This window comes from Tribolium madens, unplaced genomic scaffold (assembly GCF_015345945.1).
Source record: "Tribolium madens isolate multiple individuals breed KSU strain unplaced genomic scaffold, Tmad_KSU_1.1 Scaffold_97;HRSCAF=244;Tcas5.2_LG3a, whole genome shotgun sequence".
Lineage (NCBI taxonomy): Eukaryota > Metazoa > Arthropoda > Insecta > Coleoptera > Tenebrionidae > Tribolium > Tribolium madens.
In genome coordinates, this window is record NW_025401069.1 from 2,996,961 (window position 1) to 3,017,250 (window position 20,290).

The 20,290-nt window shown below is 32.1% G+C and overlaps 2 protein-coding genes across 3 annotated transcripts in view; both read left to right on the forward strand.

Annotated features, from left to right (window-relative positions):
• The window catches only part of LOC123014741 (sestrin homolog), a 170,759-nt gene that overhangs the window by 135,237 nt on the left and 15,232 nt on the right, over positions 1-20,290 (forward strand). The window lies entirely within an intron of this gene.
• LOC123014745 lies at positions 2,016-2,511 on the forward strand. The gene is made up of 3 exons (XM_044414002.1): positions 2,016-2,158; positions 2,209-2,326; positions 2,373-2,511. Exons 1-3 carry the CDS (start codon positions 2,053-2,055, stop codon positions 2,479-2,481), a joined length of 333 nt encoding a protein of 110 aa, XP_044269937.1. The 5' UTR covers positions 2,016-2,052; the 3' UTR covers positions 2,482-2,511.

The window sequence follows — 20,290 nt, forward strand, 5'->3', positions numbered from 1 at the left end:
TACACCCCTTTCTTAAAAATGTGATTTAATTATAGCCACGTTTTAGTATGTTTTTGTTAAACCGTGGTTGACTTTGATCAAACTATTAACAGATTTCTATTTTGTTTCAGGTATGATTTTTATCGTGGTGTTGGTAAGTAAGGAAAATGTATGTTGTCGAGGATCGATGGGAGAAAAAAGGGAAATTAGATCATTGCAACCAACTTATCTCATTACTTCTAGTTAAACATCTCGTTTCTGACTTTGTCGTTTAATTTCCTGTTTAACCCTTTATCTTAAAGGCCTCATCCGACGACAAAAATGTGCAGTGAGTTGGCCATTTTGATTACAACATTCTTTAAATATAATATTTTGATTAAATTACATTGTTTTTTTTAGTTATTGCACCACATGAGGTGTTTGTAGTCGAATTGTTGGCTCTAGACGTAATAATTTATAGCCTTCATTACTAGTACTTCGTGAAAGTTGATCATTAATCAATATTTATAAAGGAATAAGACACGCAGTGTCGCATTTTGAAAATAATAACAATAAAGAGGATGAGTCAGTGTCGACGAAATTGGCCCTTAAAATGATCTCATAACGATGTTTAAGGAGGCTCCTTAATTTGTTATTTATTATAAGAATTTTATTAGCGTTTAATACCCTTTCTCGTTACCGACGAGTTTATACCAGAAATTGTGCTCGGAGTTGCTGCTGCAGGCGTCCAATTTTTTATTTATCGGAGATTTAAATGTCCACAGCACGTGTCGCATAACTCGAATTAATCGGATTGTAGTACGACTTGTTAATTGTGTGCATAGAAAGAGCACGAATTAGTTGGCTTAATCTGACTTGTTGATTTGATTGTGTTTTTATATCTATACCTATAAATAGTTAAATAAACAAGCTCCGAGTTTAGAGATCTCATAAAATAGGAAGTTGGCAGAGCTGGTCGTTTTTAGATTTCAGAAACGATGATTTCCCGACAGAATTATGAATATGTTCTTTGCAAAATATTGCACACAATTCCGCATTTATTTTGATAGAATTTTGGAACAGAAAGCGATACACGCGCCGTTCTCAAAACTATTTTCTTTGTTTCGTAAACAATGTATAATTATATCAAACTTACATCTAGACAAAACAAGAGATGAGTAAGATGGTCCTTTCATTAGAACTTAAATGGACAACTCAGCGATTTCATTTTTATTAATTTAAGGTAAAGCTAAAACTAACTAAACACATCGAAAAGTAACTGATCATAAAAAATTTAAAACATAATAAAAATTCTTAATAACCTATGGTTTAATTACAAAAAATAAAGATTTGACGGTTATAAATGTAGCCATTTTAAGAACAATAGCACTTAGAATTTAGTTGTGTAGCATTTTTTATGTTTTTCTTGTTTTAATTAAAGCTTGCAGAGCTTTGAACGCCAAATAATTTTTTTATCTAATTTTTTTATGACAAATATGAAACAAGATTGTCTTCTTTATTTATGATTTTTAAAGTTTAAACCACAATCCGCCATAAATTTATGGCTGTGGTTTAAATATAAATGTTTCTTAAAAGTTCCTTATCCTTGTTTAGTTGAAAGTAAAAGACTAATTGAGCATTTTCATTGATAATTTAAGCAGGTATAGGTAATTTTTGTATATTATATTACATAACTGTGTAATCGTATTGTATTTTTTGGTGATCAAATGATAGTATTCTGTTATGGCTACAAATAGCAACACATAAACAAATTCATCTTTTCATGAGTTTATTCTCAGCTAATTGCTGTCTTGCTGGTCTGCGAATTTTATTCGAACAAATATTTTAAAAATATTACAGATGTAGAATTAATATTTTCAATGATTTAAGCTTGCATTGAACATTGAACATAAAATGCTCATTTAAGCAAAAATCTGTTATTTTAGCTACATAAATTATTATTACATATTGAAAATTTTATTATTACGATCGACTATAGGTAATACCTGATTTAATGTTAAAAAATCATTAATCTCCACCAACAGGCCTATATATAAGTTTTGAAATACCACTTGCCTCATTCGAATTTACAAAATGAAGATACTCATAGTGGTGGTGATATGGTCCTGTGTTTTATATAATGTGACAGGTCTTCGAGGTTTATCGAATATTCGTTTTGAAAAACCCCACGACCTTCGAAGTAAGATCTTTTTTAATTGTTAAAAAAATTAAGAAAATTAATTACTTTAGGACCTGGTGGATGTTATCACGACGACTTTGGTCATGTAATACCTTCAATAAAAACACAACGACAAGGAAAATGTGAACTTATTACATGTGAGCCCGATGGAACCCTTCTTATTAAAAGGTTACAAATTGTAAAGTTTTATATTTTATTAATTTTAATTTTTTAGCTGTCATTATTTTATAAGTGAAAGTAAATATTGCGTGAGTAGAGCGCAAGACCCGAAGAAGTACTGGCCACATTGCTGTGCCCGCTTATGTACTAAAGATAACCATTAATTGAGTAATAAAAATTCTGTCACACGAGAAATCTTTTTTTTATTTATTTACTTTTTGATTGATTTTGGTTTCAAAAAATGACTTATTGATCAACAAATTGCTTGAAAAGTTGTCTCTATTAACCCGAAATTTGATTGAGTACAATGGGTGATTGATGGTGATTCTCCTCATCCATTAGAAGAGTAATGCCCACAGTTTCGAAATGTAATGACTGTTGGAGTGGTGCTGTTCGATTTGATGATGTTTATTTAAAGGCCTCTCGTACGTTGTACATGTTTATGAAATTCTGAAGGGGCGTAAAAACATCGCAGGAATTGGTCGATGGACCATGAACTGCCTGTTTATGTCACTGCCGCTGACGACAGTCTACATCTGTTCTGTTTATGTAACATCCTTGGCAGATGATTCTGTTTATGCCGATTTGAAAGATTCGATTTGTTATTGATCGCCGAAAGATTGCGTCCTTTCATACCACAACGAATTCTAGAGCAAGAGATTCAAAAAGTTGAATAATGGACATGGCGCAGAATTTAAAGATGCTTGAGTAGAGGCCAAGACATATGCAAAAACATTTTAAATCTTTCATTTTGAATGAGATACAAATTTGTTGAAAGTTCAAGGATTCCCAGGAATCTGGGTGAACTGTTACTATAAAATTCATTTGGGTCTGGCAACTTTACTTTGAAATTTTTTGCAAGGCAGTTTTATTCCGACCTCACTTAGTGCTTTACTAAAAATATGGGCTCGCAACAAAGGTAAAAAAGAAATTAATTTAGCAAAGCAAAAGAAATTACTTTTTATTTTTATCTACTATTATCTTTATTTAGGACCTCACTGATTCTCTGATGAATTAAACTGCAAATTTTTCTATCTGTGATTAATAGCTTAAACATCCCTAAACTCCTTTATTTACTGTATTCATCTCAGTTTGAGCAAATAGAACAATTTGTAGAATTTACATATTTGAGTAATAGCCCTGTTCTCTAACTTTAAAGATTTTGTTAAGTCTACATGGCGATTCAGATAAGATAATGAGCTTGACGATCTGGCGATACAACCCAAAAAACAAATTTCATTTACGCCTTCGATTCAATTTAAATTAGGATTTGCAAGTTGAATCCAAGTTATCATCTTATGTCACTCTAACATCAGCGCAGAAAACGATCATTGGTGCCATTCAGTTTTCGCGGAATGATAGAGAAATTAGAGAAGTCTTTTCGGTGTAAACYCAATACAAAATGTATGAAAGAATTAAACATTAAAGGTAGACAAACAATTTTTTTTTTATAAATCATACGTAWAATGCACTGTCAGAGCAACATAAGATAACTACTTGGATTGCAAATGCAAATCGTATTTAAAATTAGATCAAGAAGTAAATGAAATTTGTTTTTTGGGTTGCATCGCCAGAACGTCAGGCTCATATCTTATCTGAATCACCCTGAATGTGGAAATGACAGGCAATGTCCAATCATACGTTCCTATATTTACAATAAATTTTTAGAAGACAATTTATTTTTAAATGCACCAAAATAACATCATTTTTAATACAATTTCTTATTTTTTTAACTTTGACTTATTCTTAAATCACATACACTTTGGCTACAACAGTGGCTAATAATTATTACCTTATGCTACAGAGTAAATCATAATTATGGCATCCAATTTATTATTTTAATATTTGTAATATGTTCATAAATTTAAGGATGAAAGAAAAAAACAAATCACATTTGTTGAAAACGATTTTTAGTTTTATCTGACCTTGTCCCAATAATTTTGGTTAAAAAAACATTCTTAATATTAACAATTCCAAAAGTTTTTTATCTGTTACACTATTTCTCCACTCTTCTATACCAGATCAATCTTCAATTTAAGACCTTAAGCACGCTGTATTTTTAATAATGTCAGACAAATTAATTTATGTAAGTGAAAAAACAGGAGATATTGTTCGAAAATGTGCCTCACATAGCAAAAGTATTGGATGTGGAGTAACAAACTTTGATCCGAGAGGATATTTCAAGTATTACATTATGCAAATCAGGACTAGATAATATCATAAACTGTCTTAAACTGATTATAAATTTAGATTATACAATTTGTAAAATATAACCCTGAAAATTACATAAATTCAGATAAAACTGTAGAACTTTGAAAATTGCTGTTCATACTGAATGAATCATTAGGAACTGTTTTTATTTTTATGGTTCAAAGGTAAGTTTCGAAATTTATTTAGATGCAGGACCACCCAAATTGTAAACTACATACAATAATATAATTTTTTCAGTAAAAGCAGGAGAGTGTTTGAATTTACCTTCAAAATATGAAATTTATTTAAAATTATTCATATATGGATACAATTATGGACACTAAATTACTCGATTTATCTCTACTATAAATTTAGTTATTTTGAAACTGTTTTCATGTTTTAGTCAAAGAACTTGCAAATTGTGTTACACAGAAGTCAAGATTGTTTACTTTACTCTTAAAACCAGACGAAAAATTGCGATAGTTAATCTCGTAAAACAATGAATTCGCGAATCTTCTAAGTCCCAAAAACACATTTAATTAGCACCCACGTGATTACTGTATTTTTTCTAAGATTAAAACTTGTCGATCATTGAATTTTAATGTCGAGTAAACAGTGAAAAAAGGATTTAACTACTTCAAAAACCGATACTTTGCTGCCTGTTTTCTATCACGGGATTTGTTTTCTATGAAGCTTAAACTTCTTAATAAAATTTTGTTTACCATCCGAGAAACAAAACAGAAAAAAACCGTTCAATAAAGCGAAACGTCAAGAAATTCATTGATGCAATAAACGTAAAGTGTATTTTTAAAGCTTTTGAATTAATTTTACAAAAAAAGTAATTTATTTTCGCGAATGATGTCCTTCAAGTTCGAAATTGTTTTTTAATTTCAAAAATTGATGTGATTATCTAATTGGCCTCTTATTTTATAAATTCACGATTTGTTTTCATTCAACGGCCAAAATGTAAATCGACGGTTTAAAATGAAATTTTATTACTAGCCTTGACCAGGAGAAGCAAATTTGACAAGTGTTCCTAAAAATATTTTTGCAAACACGTGTTAAGTGACGTCATGCTTGTCCCATATGCAAATTAGTCGCTATCCAATATATTTATTTTTATTGTTACACTAGGAGTTATGTACAATATAAGCATATATTTAAATAAATTAATTTAGTTGATTTTTTTCGCTGACTTGCACAGCAGGTAGATTGACATTGTTGGATTAGTTTTCTCCAATAAATCTCGCTGCACTTTCTTCGGAATTATTTTTGCTTTTCCACCGTTTCGAAGCCACAACTCTAATAAGGATGTGATAAGAAAGTAGCCAATTTTACAAAAATCCATAAACCTCTCGACCTTACCCTAATTATTGCTGTGATTTTATCTAAATCCTCAGAACCACCTACAATCACTAAATTTTGTCATTTGGTTGTGTTTTGGGAGTCCTGAGTGGGTATCTCAGGGTCTCTCAGGTTGTAATAATGCTTATAAAATTCTTCGGTCTCTCTAATCACAAAAATTCTAAAATTACACATTCCAGGCATCATTTTGACGGATTATTGCAAGAATAAGGCGAAATTCTGTCTTCAAATTATGAAGCTCTTGTTTACGTCGATAACTGACGTGTTATTTCTAGTAATAAAAATGGAAATTTTCTGATTAAACAATGCTGGTGGGCGTGCAATGAACGTTAATTCATATATCTATTTATTAATGATACTCATTAAAATTTATGGTGAAAATTATGTATCACGATCAGTTGTTCTCCGAACACAGTTTTGGGTTTTTAACAGATCGAAATTATTCATGAGAAATTATTTTGTAACGTTTCCGGCAATCTTCGCACGTGGATATTATCCATCATTTCGAATTGTTACTAAAACTATTAGACAGTTAACAAATGGCCGGACCTTGATTTATTATTAGAGCTTTTAACACGACTGCAGTAGCCAATTCGGTACATTTTTGTCCTATAAAAATAAAATAAAAATGTTAATCTCGATTTCCAGCACTTTACGTGTTATAAATCTATCATTTTTTAAAATTATTGCCCCTGTTTCGTGTCCGGAATCAGATCTTGGAGTAAACTAAGATAACAATAATTTCAGATGTTGCAACCATAATGACCCCTAGCTCTGCTAATCTGCGGGACACCTATATTTTACGTGATTAATGTTGTCGATAACGGTACCCAACAAATCGGACTTTTATGGCTCATTTTATACCCACACGAGTGTTTTTAGTGAAAATCCAATTATTTTTTCCAAATACCCTCATAATAAACGTGTTTTATCGGCCAATACCTCGAATAGCGACCGGAAGATCAGGACGTTAGGTTTAAATTTTTATTATAAATACTTGAAGTTATTTTGCAACCTTTAATTTTAATTAATAAGTTCAAAAATGACGGTGAGTCGATATTTTCACCCAGTGCAAAGATTTAAATTGCGAGTGAGTTTAATTAGGAGAAACATGGAAAAAAAACTCCATTATCTGCGAGCTTATGCAAACATTTTGAAATTTTGTTCTTGGGTTGTTTCGAATTGGAATGAATTTAACGAGGCGATATCGCAAATAGGCTTGTCCAAGTCACGAGCTAATTATTGCCTTTAAACGGTGCGAACATAAACACATAATTTTGATAAAAAAAATTGTATAAATATTTTAGTGTTTGTTATTGTTCCGAGTCATAATTTTACAGTTCTGTTTACTACATTCCTTATTTTAAGTGTATTTCTTGCGTTTGTAATTATTTCGTTACTTGTTTACTGATCGGCAAATGGAAATTTTAATTAAAATTCTAATTGCCCGCGTTTTTATTCCATACAATAAACATTTGAAAGGGTTTTTACGTTATTTTTATTTAACTGTCCAAGTTAAAATAATAATGAGATAGTTCAATTATAAATTGATCGTTCTTTCAGTGAAGGAAAGCCACGCTGTTAAGTTTACATTCCATTTCCTTGGTATAGTTGGTAATAAAGACAGCGGTTAAAATTTATTACCGCAACTGTAATAGTCGTTTAACCAGGATTAATCACTTATTTTTTTAACAAGTCGATTTTTTTCCTGTTGTAACATTAATTCAATAATGCACCAGCTCCAGGAATAAAATAAATTTTGAGAGACTTATCGAAAGTGTTGCAATATTTCTATCCGCCTTCCTCCATTAATCATTTCACTAAAATAGAGCACAGGAATCGAAATCCCCCAAACGTGATTCACTCCTGTTATCACTTAATGTACAATGAAAGAAATTTACGACTGTGTCTGATATCAACGTCATTAACGCCCCAGACAAGTCCGACTGACAAAATAAACATTTCTCTGCTTTTTCTCCTAGATCAATAAAGATTTAGCTCTGGTATATGCACTACCACGGTGCTAATTCTTCACCGAGGTCGTTTTGAGCGAACTCGACTCACAATTTTTATAAAAATTCCCTCAAGGATTGCGTGGGGTCGTTTTCTTTATTAAGTAATGTCGCGTCCTGAGAACCAGAAGGTTCTAAGTGACTTTTAGTAAATTTTACAGGGCACCATTTATAATGTTTGCACATATAGAAAACCCTAATCTTTAGGAGTATTAATTAAATTATATTCCTGTTATATACTTCTGTATGTATTCAACTAATTATAATAAGTTTTTACTTTGGAAATATGTCACATTATCGAATATCAATTTATTTTCTAAATTGTGCACGTACTTAGAACCTTATGGCTCTCAAATGGGAAAAATATTTCAAACGTATACTACGAATGAAAACGTTGTGAATTTGTCCTTTTGAACAATAATTACTTACTTTTTACTTTATTCTCTCGTTTTTAACTAATAGATGTGGTACTTTATTCCCTCGGGAATGAAATGAATGAAATACTGTTATTTACTCTTAAAATAAATGGAATTGAATGAATCGAATCTTTTGTGTTTTTTTAAAATAAACAAACATTTTGATATTGATTTTTATTCTTAAAATTGTAATTATTGATTGTACTGAATATTTTGACAAATTATTTTTCTTGGTATTTCTTTCATTTTTTTGGTTACCTTTTACGCTAGTGGCTATACTGATTTTCTAGTTTTAGAACAGTATCATCGTCTAAATTTATATCTCAGAACTATATGGAACTAATTTAAACATTTTATTTTGGTTTGAGAATTTTTTCAGCAATATTATACCCGAATTATAAATTGCAACGAATGACGAATTCGAAATAAAGCTTATTACCCTACTTAAATAGCCGCTATTTTGTTTGCTTATTTACTTAGAGGTTGTTCATCAGAATCAACGCTATCATTGTCACAGTTATCGGAAATATGGTTTTTCGATGCCATTAAACAAGCACTTGGAACTCTAACTTTTATAATTTTGATATAAATAAAAATACATTATTTTAAAAATTAATAAAAATGTTACTTGGAACCTTCTGGTTCTCAGGCCGCGATGTATGCATCGACATTACAACGAAGAGCTTCTTCACAGCCATAAAACGTTTTTCGTTTTAGGATCATACGAGATGTAAATTTTGTGTCCACCCTCGCAGTTTCGTCTAAACTTTTAACAGAAAAACAGCGAGATAAAAAAATAGAGTGAGGATCATGGTGGTCCTTCTGCATAATTTATAAATCTGGAGATTGGGTTTCATGACACGAAAAAGTGTTACAAAGCTATTTTTATAATAGTATTTAGAGTTGTTTGCTGGAATACATATCACTTTATACATCCTTCTAACAAGAAATAACTTCCCAAGTGAACATTAAGTGAATTTTATTTTTTAGTTTGACTGTACTCTTAATTAGTCTGCAAGTAAACAGACAGAAAATAAACCGTTTATTGCTGATTTGATGATTATTTTAAACACAGTTAATTTACTTTTTCAAATTAAACACCCAAAACGATTTGTATTTTTAATATCCAAAAGATTACCAACAAGGATTTTATTTTTTAGTTTCCTTACCTACTTACTAAGTTACTAGTTATCTAGTAACTGTTTTTTTTTTAATCTAAAACATTATTTATAGTATAGCATATTTGAAACAGATTTGGTATGTTTTTTTTTTTTATAAAATCCGAGCTGTGTTTGTAGAATGAAATTATGGACTGGATTTGACTTCAAGTCCCTTTAAAAGCCCGTGCGAAATCGTTTTTGCTGCATGCAATCCAGTTAGATTCGGCTTCAAAGGCAAACAAACATTTACTTTTATTGTGTGGTAGGATGTCCTCCTTTAGTGTTTGCATTCAATATATTAACAAAAATAACATTTACACAATAATCTTTTTGATAGGTGTCTAGACCGGCTATTGTTTGAAATATTTTTGTTGTCACAGTTTCATCACTTGAATTAATCAAAAAAGAAACTTGCGGTCATTATGAGAATGATCCCTTCACAAATCAAAGCTCGCAAAAACACGCTCGTAATTCCACAAAATATATCCGGGATGGATCAATTTAACTTGTTATGTTGGCGAACTGATTAAAAGTTTGTCATTTGGACGGCATATCTCCGACGTAAATATCGTACCTTTTTGATTTACGAATCTGAATATTTAGTCGCTTCAAACCAGTTAGTCGCGTAATATGAATGAATTGTTTAGGGAAACATGTCATAAGTGTCAATTTTCGTATTTGGACGCTAATAAAAAATTGTTTGGATTTTCATTTTGACCTGAAAAAGGCCTAAACTTGGGACACTTTATAGTATACGATAGTTTGAACCCGGCATTAATTAGGGTCCGGTTTAATTGAGTTCAGCCGCAGAAATATGTTTGTTTGCTTGAGGGAATTGAAGCTCATTATTGTTTTGTGCAGCATTACACACAAATGTCACATTTGGGCTGAACTGATAACAAATGGAAACCTCTCAGCGATAGTTTTCAACTTCAAAACTGTCCCAACACGTAAAGCCCCTTTGTGACACTAAAACTTGCCAAGTTTTGAGCAGATTAACGAAATTTTCAATCGAAAAAGGTAAAGCAGTCATGAGGAAAATTAAATATTTGGGAATGGAAATTAAACAGATTATCTTCAGCAGGGTTATAAAATTAACGTTTTGTAAAAATTCTATTTCTAAATTAAATACCATTAAATGTGGTTTATCCGCCAATAAATTTATCGTCCAAGTTTTGCATTTATTATCTTTCCATTTTCTTACAAAGGGACTGGGATTATAAAATGGGTAGTATTTTTACAGGTTTTAAAAAAGAGGTGCAAAAGCATGCCCACAATTTAAATTGAGTTTTGTGTGATACGAAAAACTTGATAAGACGACTAATTTAGTGTTAGTCAACACACAATTTAAATATTTACTTTAATTATTTCAAATATGTGTATTTCAGATTTTGTACCGAAAAATTGTTGCGTCACCCTTATTTTTCAATTTATTTTTAATCAAAAATAGAACTTGTTTACGGTTTTTTAACAGAATACTTAAAGTAAAAATAGATTGTTTGGACTGAGATTATACGAATTATAAAAACCATACAGGAGATGACGCCCGAGCTTGAACCAGGCCTATAACAACGCGATAAGCTCTTCCTTGACGCCAAGGATGGCTCAAGGCTCTGAAAGAACCGTCTCTGGTGTCTCAAGGTTGCTCCCCCAAAAACCAAATCTTTCGATATCTGTGGCTTGTTGCCAAAAATTTGAAGGATTTTCCTCAATTTAAATTTACAATATCGTGCAACGCAAGTAACGGTGATAACAAATGAGAAATTATGATACTCGTACATCGACAGGACGTTTGCCTTGCAAAAACCATTGCTGAAATCAATGTCAAACCTTCGGAAGTGTGTTAAAATTTCAACCGGTCAAAAAACCCACTTTAACGACTCCCTAAATTTGTCGTTATGGCGCAAATACTGCGATTTTAAAATTTTATCTCAGATTTAGTAATTTAAATTTGTACAATTGGATATCATTTGTCGCTTTAATTGAGGTCGTCAAAAGTTAATTCCTGCCCGTGTCACACGTGCTTCCCCACTACAAATTAGCACTTTTGAAGGATTATTGCCCGCTTTTGACGTTATTTCGGTCGGTTGGGCCGAGATAGGGCGCTTTTTACTTGTAATTCCCGCGCCGATTTATATAGACTTGTCGCATTAAAATTAACACGACGTATTTAAATCGGAGGATTATTTTATTATAAGCCGGGATTGGGACGCGTTTTTGAGATTGTGAATGTGAAGAATGGTGGAAACTTTTAAATGGGAATTGGGTGATTACTCAAACCTTTATGGTTATCTCAATGTTAGGTGGAAATGTTAATTCAGGCGTCAGTTGTGGCAAATAAATACGAAACGGTCAGGTGATAGACGGTCGTGAATTTTTATTGTTATTATTAAGATTGTTATTGTTGTTAGTCATCTATGTTAAATACCAAGGTATCTCGATTCGATGATCTCATTTCGAAAGAGACTCTTACTTTTATTTCCAGATATCTCGAGAATATCGAAACTGTGGGAAACGATCGGATCTGGGTTAAAAAGTTTTTATTAAAATCCTCGAACTAAATTTTAAGATACAATTTAAGGAAATTAATTAGAAAATCTCATTTGGCTGAAAGCTGACTCAGCATGTGTTTCAAATTGCTATCGACAAGTGACCAAATGGAAAAACTGGTTTGAAAAGTATTTTTTAACTTGACTTTGGAAAAAACTTTTCAATTTTAATCTATTTATGAAGGGAAACACATGGGTGTTCATTTTGAAGGTAATTAACAACCCTTTGTCATATTTAGAGGGAAATGTTTTTATATAGACTATTAGATAATTATTACATGAATATTTATTAAAAATTAAAAATTACAACTAATTCAACGACTTACTAATAATATATTTACTTGGCTCATTTATTCTCATATCTAGACAAGTTCCCAAAACAAGGTTTTCAAAAATCAGGAAACTCTTCCTAATCAAGAAACTTTTAAAAAACTTACTAGAAACGTTTCAAAGCAAACATAATATTATAACGATTTCTTGTTTGCAGTTTTATTGTTTGTTATTGTTTTAATTTTTGTTTAAATTTTCCTAATGAGAGGAACATTCCGGTACTTTTTAAATTGAACTATGTTGAAATTACAACATTTATCTTTGGAATTTTAATTGGAAACATAGTTCTCTCCATGTTCGTGGTAAGGAGCATCACTAGTTTGGCTGTAAAATTGATTCATCGTCACTTCCGACAGGATTTGGTGTCTTTATTTATTTTTCCTAACGATTCCATTTCGTGCAAGCAGCTCAGAAATGTATTTTCATAACTTTTAACAAACAATAATTAATTCAGTTACCAAGTTAAACGTCCCTGTCTCTTTTCCATTGAACTTTAGAAGCGAGTGATCGCGATCGTCAAGGTTTCATTTATTTCGCATCCTGATCGAATTTTTTAGCAACCATGGAATTTGGATTATTTTCTAACGATCGTATGTACCCTTTTTTCGCAAGGGAAATGGATCCTGTTAATGAGATTATCATGTGATTAAGTGTGTAAAAATGCGAGTTCCGCATTCGCAACACATTTATTTTTTTCTGTCTCGATTAAACAAACTTTATATTTAGCTTGTAATTGTTAAATAAGGAGATAATACTTTTAAATTTGTCGAAAGGTCATTGAATATTTGCAGACATTTTGCGTCAGCGGTTGACCCAGTTGTTATTTCGAATTTTATCGTGATCAGTATCGTGTTTTGTTAAAGTATACATCAATATTATGAGTGCACTTTTCAACAAAAACACAATTTTGCTTCAAGAAAAGGATTATTTTCGCGTTTGTGTATTTTTGCGACATTCTTGAATTTACACATCAAACAAAACTCCGTTTTCGTATTTTCATTATGATTCGGTCACACGATATTGGACTCGGTGTATTCCTTTTTTGACGGAATAAAATGCAAATAGGGGATTTGGGAATTAGACGCTTCGCTTGGCGATTATGTAAAAAAAGAGGGCCAAACCCGGACTATTTTTGCTGGAAGCCGGGCTTCTGAAGACACTGAAACAGACACAGTTTATTGCAACAGCCCTTGATAAGCCTAACCAAACATTCCGGATGTCGGCTATAATCCTAGAAACTATTCAAACCAGTTAAGGCACTCGATGCTTTGATAACGCACAAATAAACACTTTGAACTTTCCTATTTCATGAACATTTTTGAAAGACAGAATGCGGAGTTTTCCGTAATTAGAATAATCCAGAAGCAGGTGTTTACGAGAAAAGTCTATATGTTCACACAGTTGCACAATTTATTTTTATTTAACCAGAAAAAAGTTCATGGGATTAAATGATCTACGCGCAATAAAGAATTCTGTTTGGTTGAAGTGAATCGACTTATGCACCTTGAAAATCGTCTTTGTTTCAAGTCATTATGACTCATGACTTTAATTAAACGCTTTTATTTTCATTTATTATTGATAAAGTAGACATCGAAACCGTATCAATAAAACAAAGAAAAAATTACGATGTCAAGGGCAGCACATTTTGCTTTCTTTCTTTGTCATGGGTTTACGCTAATTCTGATAAAGCACTCCAGTTTATCATTCCAGAGGGCCTCTTATTCAAATCAGGATAATAAAAATTTCTCCGTAATTGTCGTACGTACGTCGTAAATTAATTATCATGTGTAGTTAAGGTACCGGCCCCCTTAAATTTTACTTCCTGTTAGTGCGCATCATTACAATGGACCTAATTGACGTTTTAATTTAACTCAATTTGTTGTATTTACCGAATAGATAATAACGCAACTATTAATAATTTAAAGATAAACTAGTAAATCTCCGAGGCCCGGATTCATAAACGTCTCTCATTTACACCTGATCTTTTATTCAGCACGACGGTTGGACCTTTTGAAAATGCGCGGTTTGAGTGAAGGGAATGCCCAAGTGACTTTTATGAATGGAAACCTTACGAGATATTAAAAATGTAACACGAACCGAGCGAAGCACGAGGACCGAAAATCAATAAACAATCACAACGGAGATTTTTTTAATTGCGTTTTTATGATTTATGAGCAACAATCAATTGCGGGTTTAATTAATTGCTGGTAATTAGTACTAATTATGGCAATGAATTATGACGGAATCCAGAAGCAACATCGATAAAGATGTACAACCAACTAGAAATTGACTTCTGATCGAGAATTTTTGTTTTGGCTTTGGCCATATGCAAGGAACATGTGGTTAAGTTTAGTTTCTTGACAGTGCTGACTTCATTTTTTTAATAATAAGGAAATTGTGTCTAATTTTTGTAATTAAAAATATGTGAAAAGATCAGATCACTAAATGATTCAGAACCATTATCTTTTATCTTATTTATTTATCGCAAATGTTTTGCACACAATTTACTCAAAGGGGCTGGCTATGATAACAAAGTAATTTTCCGTATATTTTACATAAATACTAAGTACAAGGATTAAATTAAATTGAAGGTCAAAATGTTTAAAAAGTTTAATTCACTTGTCAAAGTTGTAAAGTGATTAATTATTTAAATACGATAAAATCAACTTCAAGGTTAGAGATGTTTTCGTCGTTCTGTGTTGTTATAGTATGAATAACATTCAACAATCGTTAAGGTGTCAATAATAATACCTTAATAGCTCACAGGACTGTTATAGTTATTAACGTCATAAGTCCGATATGTATGTACCAAATAACAGATGAGATTGAATTTTGTAAACCGATGCGAAGGCAATTAATCAAATCTATTATTTGGTATCGGCCGTGTAAATTTTGTAATTTCCGTGATTGCCTAAAATAAATCGCAACATGAAGGCAGTTATCATGGTTCTTAATGACTGACGGCCGTTATAATCCCTAACGGACGGAAACTGTCAAAAATAAATTTTCATGTCATTTCACTTCCGTTTTAAATTCAAATAACAGTATGGGATTACGAAAAGAGGTTTTAACAACCCGCTTTTCTTTTAACGCCCGTCGTTTTGAAAGTTTTGACAGTTTAAACCTTCAAATATAAAATTTTCAAAATTTGAAAATCTATTTATTTTTTAATATCAAAATTTAATACGAGAAAAAAAACGGTGATCATACCGCGTGCTGTTAAGGGCCATAACGACCGCAGGAGGAATAAGGCCCTTCTTCGTCGGACCTCAATCAACTCCCTCTTTCATTATGGCCCCCTTAACAGCCCTGGATACGTAAATGAGTGCTAATATAGCAAGCTGTTACAAAGTGTCACTCATCACTTTTTCAGCTTCTGCTGAAAAATAATATCAGGAAGTGTAATTTTTTCATAATTTGAAATCAAAACCACAATAATTGCATCAAAATAACTGATTATCCTTATTTCCTAGTTTTATATACTTTCTTAACCGTAACTCGACTTAAAGTTAAAACACGTTTTCAGTGCATCAGTTGTGCATTTTTTACTTTAATTCCATGCTTGGTATCTCTAACATTAATGTTACAATAAACATGGAAGTAATGCCATTTCTCTAATAAAAGCCTTCCAAGTAAGTGGTGTGATAATTATACATTATGCAACACTGGGGTTACAAATCAATTCAATAAGTTTTCTTCTCACACCAAGTGATCAAAAAAATATAAAGAGAGTTTACAGCAACAGTGATTATGTCAGCCCCATCAATTTTTATCGTCACAAAGACATTTCGAATTCTCACAGTAGAGTTATTCAAGAAATCAAGGGGTGCAAGATTTGGTGAATAAAAGGTGCACTTAACTGCTGGTTGTGGCTGAGGCTATAATGGACAGTTTGTAACCAGTTTTTTGTATTGTACCTGGCCATAAGGGACGTTTCAGTCAAATGAGAGTTTTTTGCTTCTACACAAACACAAAAGGTGTTGTCAGTGGGGGATTGGTGCATCTGTGTTGTTATTTATTTCGTCTAATCTTGTTAAATTTGCTCGTCTCGAAAAAATCCGTTAAAGCTTGATACTTGAGAAGTAACTTTGTAATTGAATGTTTTTTTTTAATGATGTGCAGTTTGAAAGGCATTAAATATATTAATTGACAGGTATATAATTTATTATCGGTGACATTAGAAAAAGGAAAAATCAGCTATAAGGAATATGCAGTTTTTTATGGTTCTGACATTTTTATGGGAGATAAAATATTTGCATTAGTCACTTGGTTATATTTATTAGTAAGAATAATTCTTGGCTCAAATGTTTGGAAATGTGGTGATTGTGCCACACGTTCTCCCTAGGAGCGGAAAAACTTTTAAAACCATTCATCAAAACGTTACATTTTAGCTTTTACAACTTCCGTTTCAATGGTGTTCTGTTCCGTTAACTTCCATTAATTGAATTTTATGTCCCGATGCAATAGTAAACTGTAACAAAATAAAAATTACAAACCCGGTTTTAGTCGCCATCACTATCAACATCAAGCGGCTGCGGAAAATTAAATTTTAAAATCGACATTGAATTTTCATTTTGATTGTGTGTGCTGTACTGTAAACAATGTAATATTAGAGTTTACATTGAATTTTTATTTTGTTTGTGTAGGTACGCAATACTGAAATGTTTTTAAGTCGAAAATTATGACATCAAAAGGAGCATTTACAAACATATTTTCAGTTTAGAAACTTAAAGGCCCAATATGTAACGTGTAAACAGAATTTACGTGACTAAAACAGACCAACATAACATAAAATATATGATGTTTATATAATTTAATATACGGCCAAGTTGTGGTGACAAGCTAGAGAGCAATAATCAAATAGAGAGGAGAGATGATGTCAATATTTCGTTCATAAAATTTCCTCTTAACATTTTTCGCGTTTTATCTTGTTTTTCATGAATTAAATAAATTGCTCGATCAACGAAAAACAAAATAACAAGCGACACGTCATTATCAGAAGTAATTAGTTGGTAAAACTGGAATATATATTACTCCCTTCTACACGTCTAAGTCCAGGTTATTAATGAAGTTGCATTATTTTTCATTGGGAACTTTCCACAATTTAAGGACTGATAAGGGAGTTTTCTCGCATTTTTTCATTTACACAACTGTTGCATCATCTTTAAAAAATTACAAAGTAGTCGTCCAATTAGAGATGAAAGGTGTAGTCAGCGTGGACGAAATTACATAAAAAAATCAACTTCTAAATTGTGATTTATAACCTTCCTTTCAATTATGCAGATGAAAACTGAATCGCCAAGTCGAAACATTAATATCAATGTTTTTTCAACATAATTCTAGTTGGTGGAAAGCGTACATAATAAAACACATTTAAAAAGTAGTTCCAGTTGCTATTAATTAAAAGGAAAAGGCCTTTGTGTATGGCAATTAAATTTTTAGAACGCTTTTTAAAAAATCATCACCGTTGCACGTACGCTGATGCTATCGATGTAACAAATGTTTCGGATGTAGGACAACAGCAACTTAATTTCTCTTCTTTGTTTAGCTCTTGAAAACTCGAAATTTGGGTAACCTTATTTATTTTCGGCTCCAAAAATGTGAAAAATAAAATAAAGCTTTCATTAATAATAATCGCTAATCAGAGAGTAATTTTTGCACTATCTGATAAATTTGCAAAGCTATAAAACTGTTTTTGAGTGTTTTTTTTTGGATGTTAAACAAACAAAATACAAAAGGGTTCAGTCAAGGACATTTATTTTTGAGTTTTAAAGCGACATTTATTGCTCTATCAACAACATTGATAAAATTTGTTGCATCTGCATTTTTTAATAATTTTACGCACATTCAAAATTATCTCCATTATTGGGGAATTTTCCAAAAATGACTCAACCGCAATTTGCTAACTAATCAATAATTTGAGGAATAATGTCCTAGGACATTAGAAGTTTATTTCTAGGGTACTATTCCATTCCCTTGATACTTTGTCATGTTTATTTTGACATTTCATATTTAAAATTTTTAATTTAATGATGTAAGGTACATTAAAATTTTTGTTCCATGGGCATTATTTGATGTCTATGACGCTTGGGCGGGCGACTTACAAGAGTCTCACAATGATTTTGGTACATACATAACTACTATTATTCGCATTCAACTTTTTTCATTTTAAATTTTTCTTTTACTTTGTACCCAGAGGAACCAATTTCTATCAGAAACCAATTTTCGCAAAGAAGAAGTGCAGTATTTTAAGTCGTGTTAATCCTTTTGTTGTCTTAAAGACCTTATCCTGTTAATTTCCAAGCGATAAATCGATCAAAGTTGAAATGACTCATTAAACTGGTTGCATCAAACATTTATTAAAAAATAATCTCCACAATAATATTATAAGTAAATATTTATTTAGCAATTGTAGAAACATTCAAAACTGTTTAATATTCATAAAGATGATAAAGTACACGTGTATTGTTTTTTGTGAAAACATTCAAAAACTATAATTAGAGGCTTGCTGACATAAATAGAATGCTTGTATGAAAGAATTTCCTATGACTTGGAACAAAAAATCCAGTACAAAATAATTACGAATTTAAAAAATAATTTGCATAAAAAAATCGTGTTCATAAATTTGCGTAATGTATGAATGCATCAAGCACTAGTCATAGTTGACAACTTTAGTCTAAAAGACTTCAAGTTTCCAGCAATTTTTAAACAAAGACATAAAATAGTTCGAGTCTATAAGTGATGACACATTTGTTTGAAATTGCGGAATTTTTCTAACCGATTTAATGTTTTTTGTGCAAAATTTGTTTTTTTTATGAAAATTCATGGGCGCGATATTTCATAAATGTAACAGCAGTGTTTTAAAATTGTGAAAGGTTTTGTCGATGATGACTTAATTTTTAAGAAACATATTACCCTTATAGTAAAAAATCGCAGTTTAGATGCAGTTTATTTCCTGAAATCGTGCGCGATTCCGTTCAATGAACTTTCGGTCCAGTTCACCGCCGATCTAATTCCGAAGTCGCGAAAGTGCGAAAGGGTAACTCGTAAAATGTCCACAGCCAGGCAGTCTGCGATCATATAGAGTAAATAAGTGCGATATCTAGTATAAAATCGTTTTATATAACCCTATTTTGAGTTTGGAGAAACATCGCAGTGGGCTCAGCTGTTACTATGCGAGCGATCAGCTGATAGCCCTCGTACAATGGTCCGTTGGGGACCAATCAGCTGCTTGCTCGTCCCCCCACTCCCTACAACCGGCTTCCCGGCTTCTCGTCGCTGGATCTGATGAAATGCAGTCAGTTTCTCCACGTCTTTTGCAGAATTAAGAAATAGTTTTTTAACATCTATGAACAGAATAATGCAGTGACACTCGCCGGAACTCCTCTCCCTGTGATAAATCGAGTCACTTTTCCTGGAAAATTAATTCCGGACGATTAACCCCCGTTGTGTCTTAGTGGGTGTACCCGAAACAAAAAACACCGACTTTGTTTTGTTTTGTGTTGATGACATTCGAGTGAAGTGTGCTTAGAGATTTCACCCCCCCACGCCAAGGGTTTAGACGCTGAGGTCAGACAACAGTCAAAATTCCAGTAGCTAAACCCAGCCTCGGACCGGTCCGCGAAGGGACAACGATGGGTCAGATCCCTCAGAATGTAAGTGCAGCATAATCGAAAAAATCATCAGAACTTGTATAATTTACGATTTTGTTTTCATTCGAGAAACCGGTTTCAGACCGGTGATGGTGTGATGTTAAAAAAAAATCGTCGATTTCTTCGAGGCCCACTCACCACACCGGTTTAGAAGCTAATCCGCGATGATTATCCGCACTTTTTGCGATTATTAGATCGCGGCTCGCGGTTTCACGGTTAATTTCAATACGGAGATGTGGGTCACACACATTAACCGTGACATTTGATCTAATTTCGATGTCGAAAAAAACGGGAGAAGT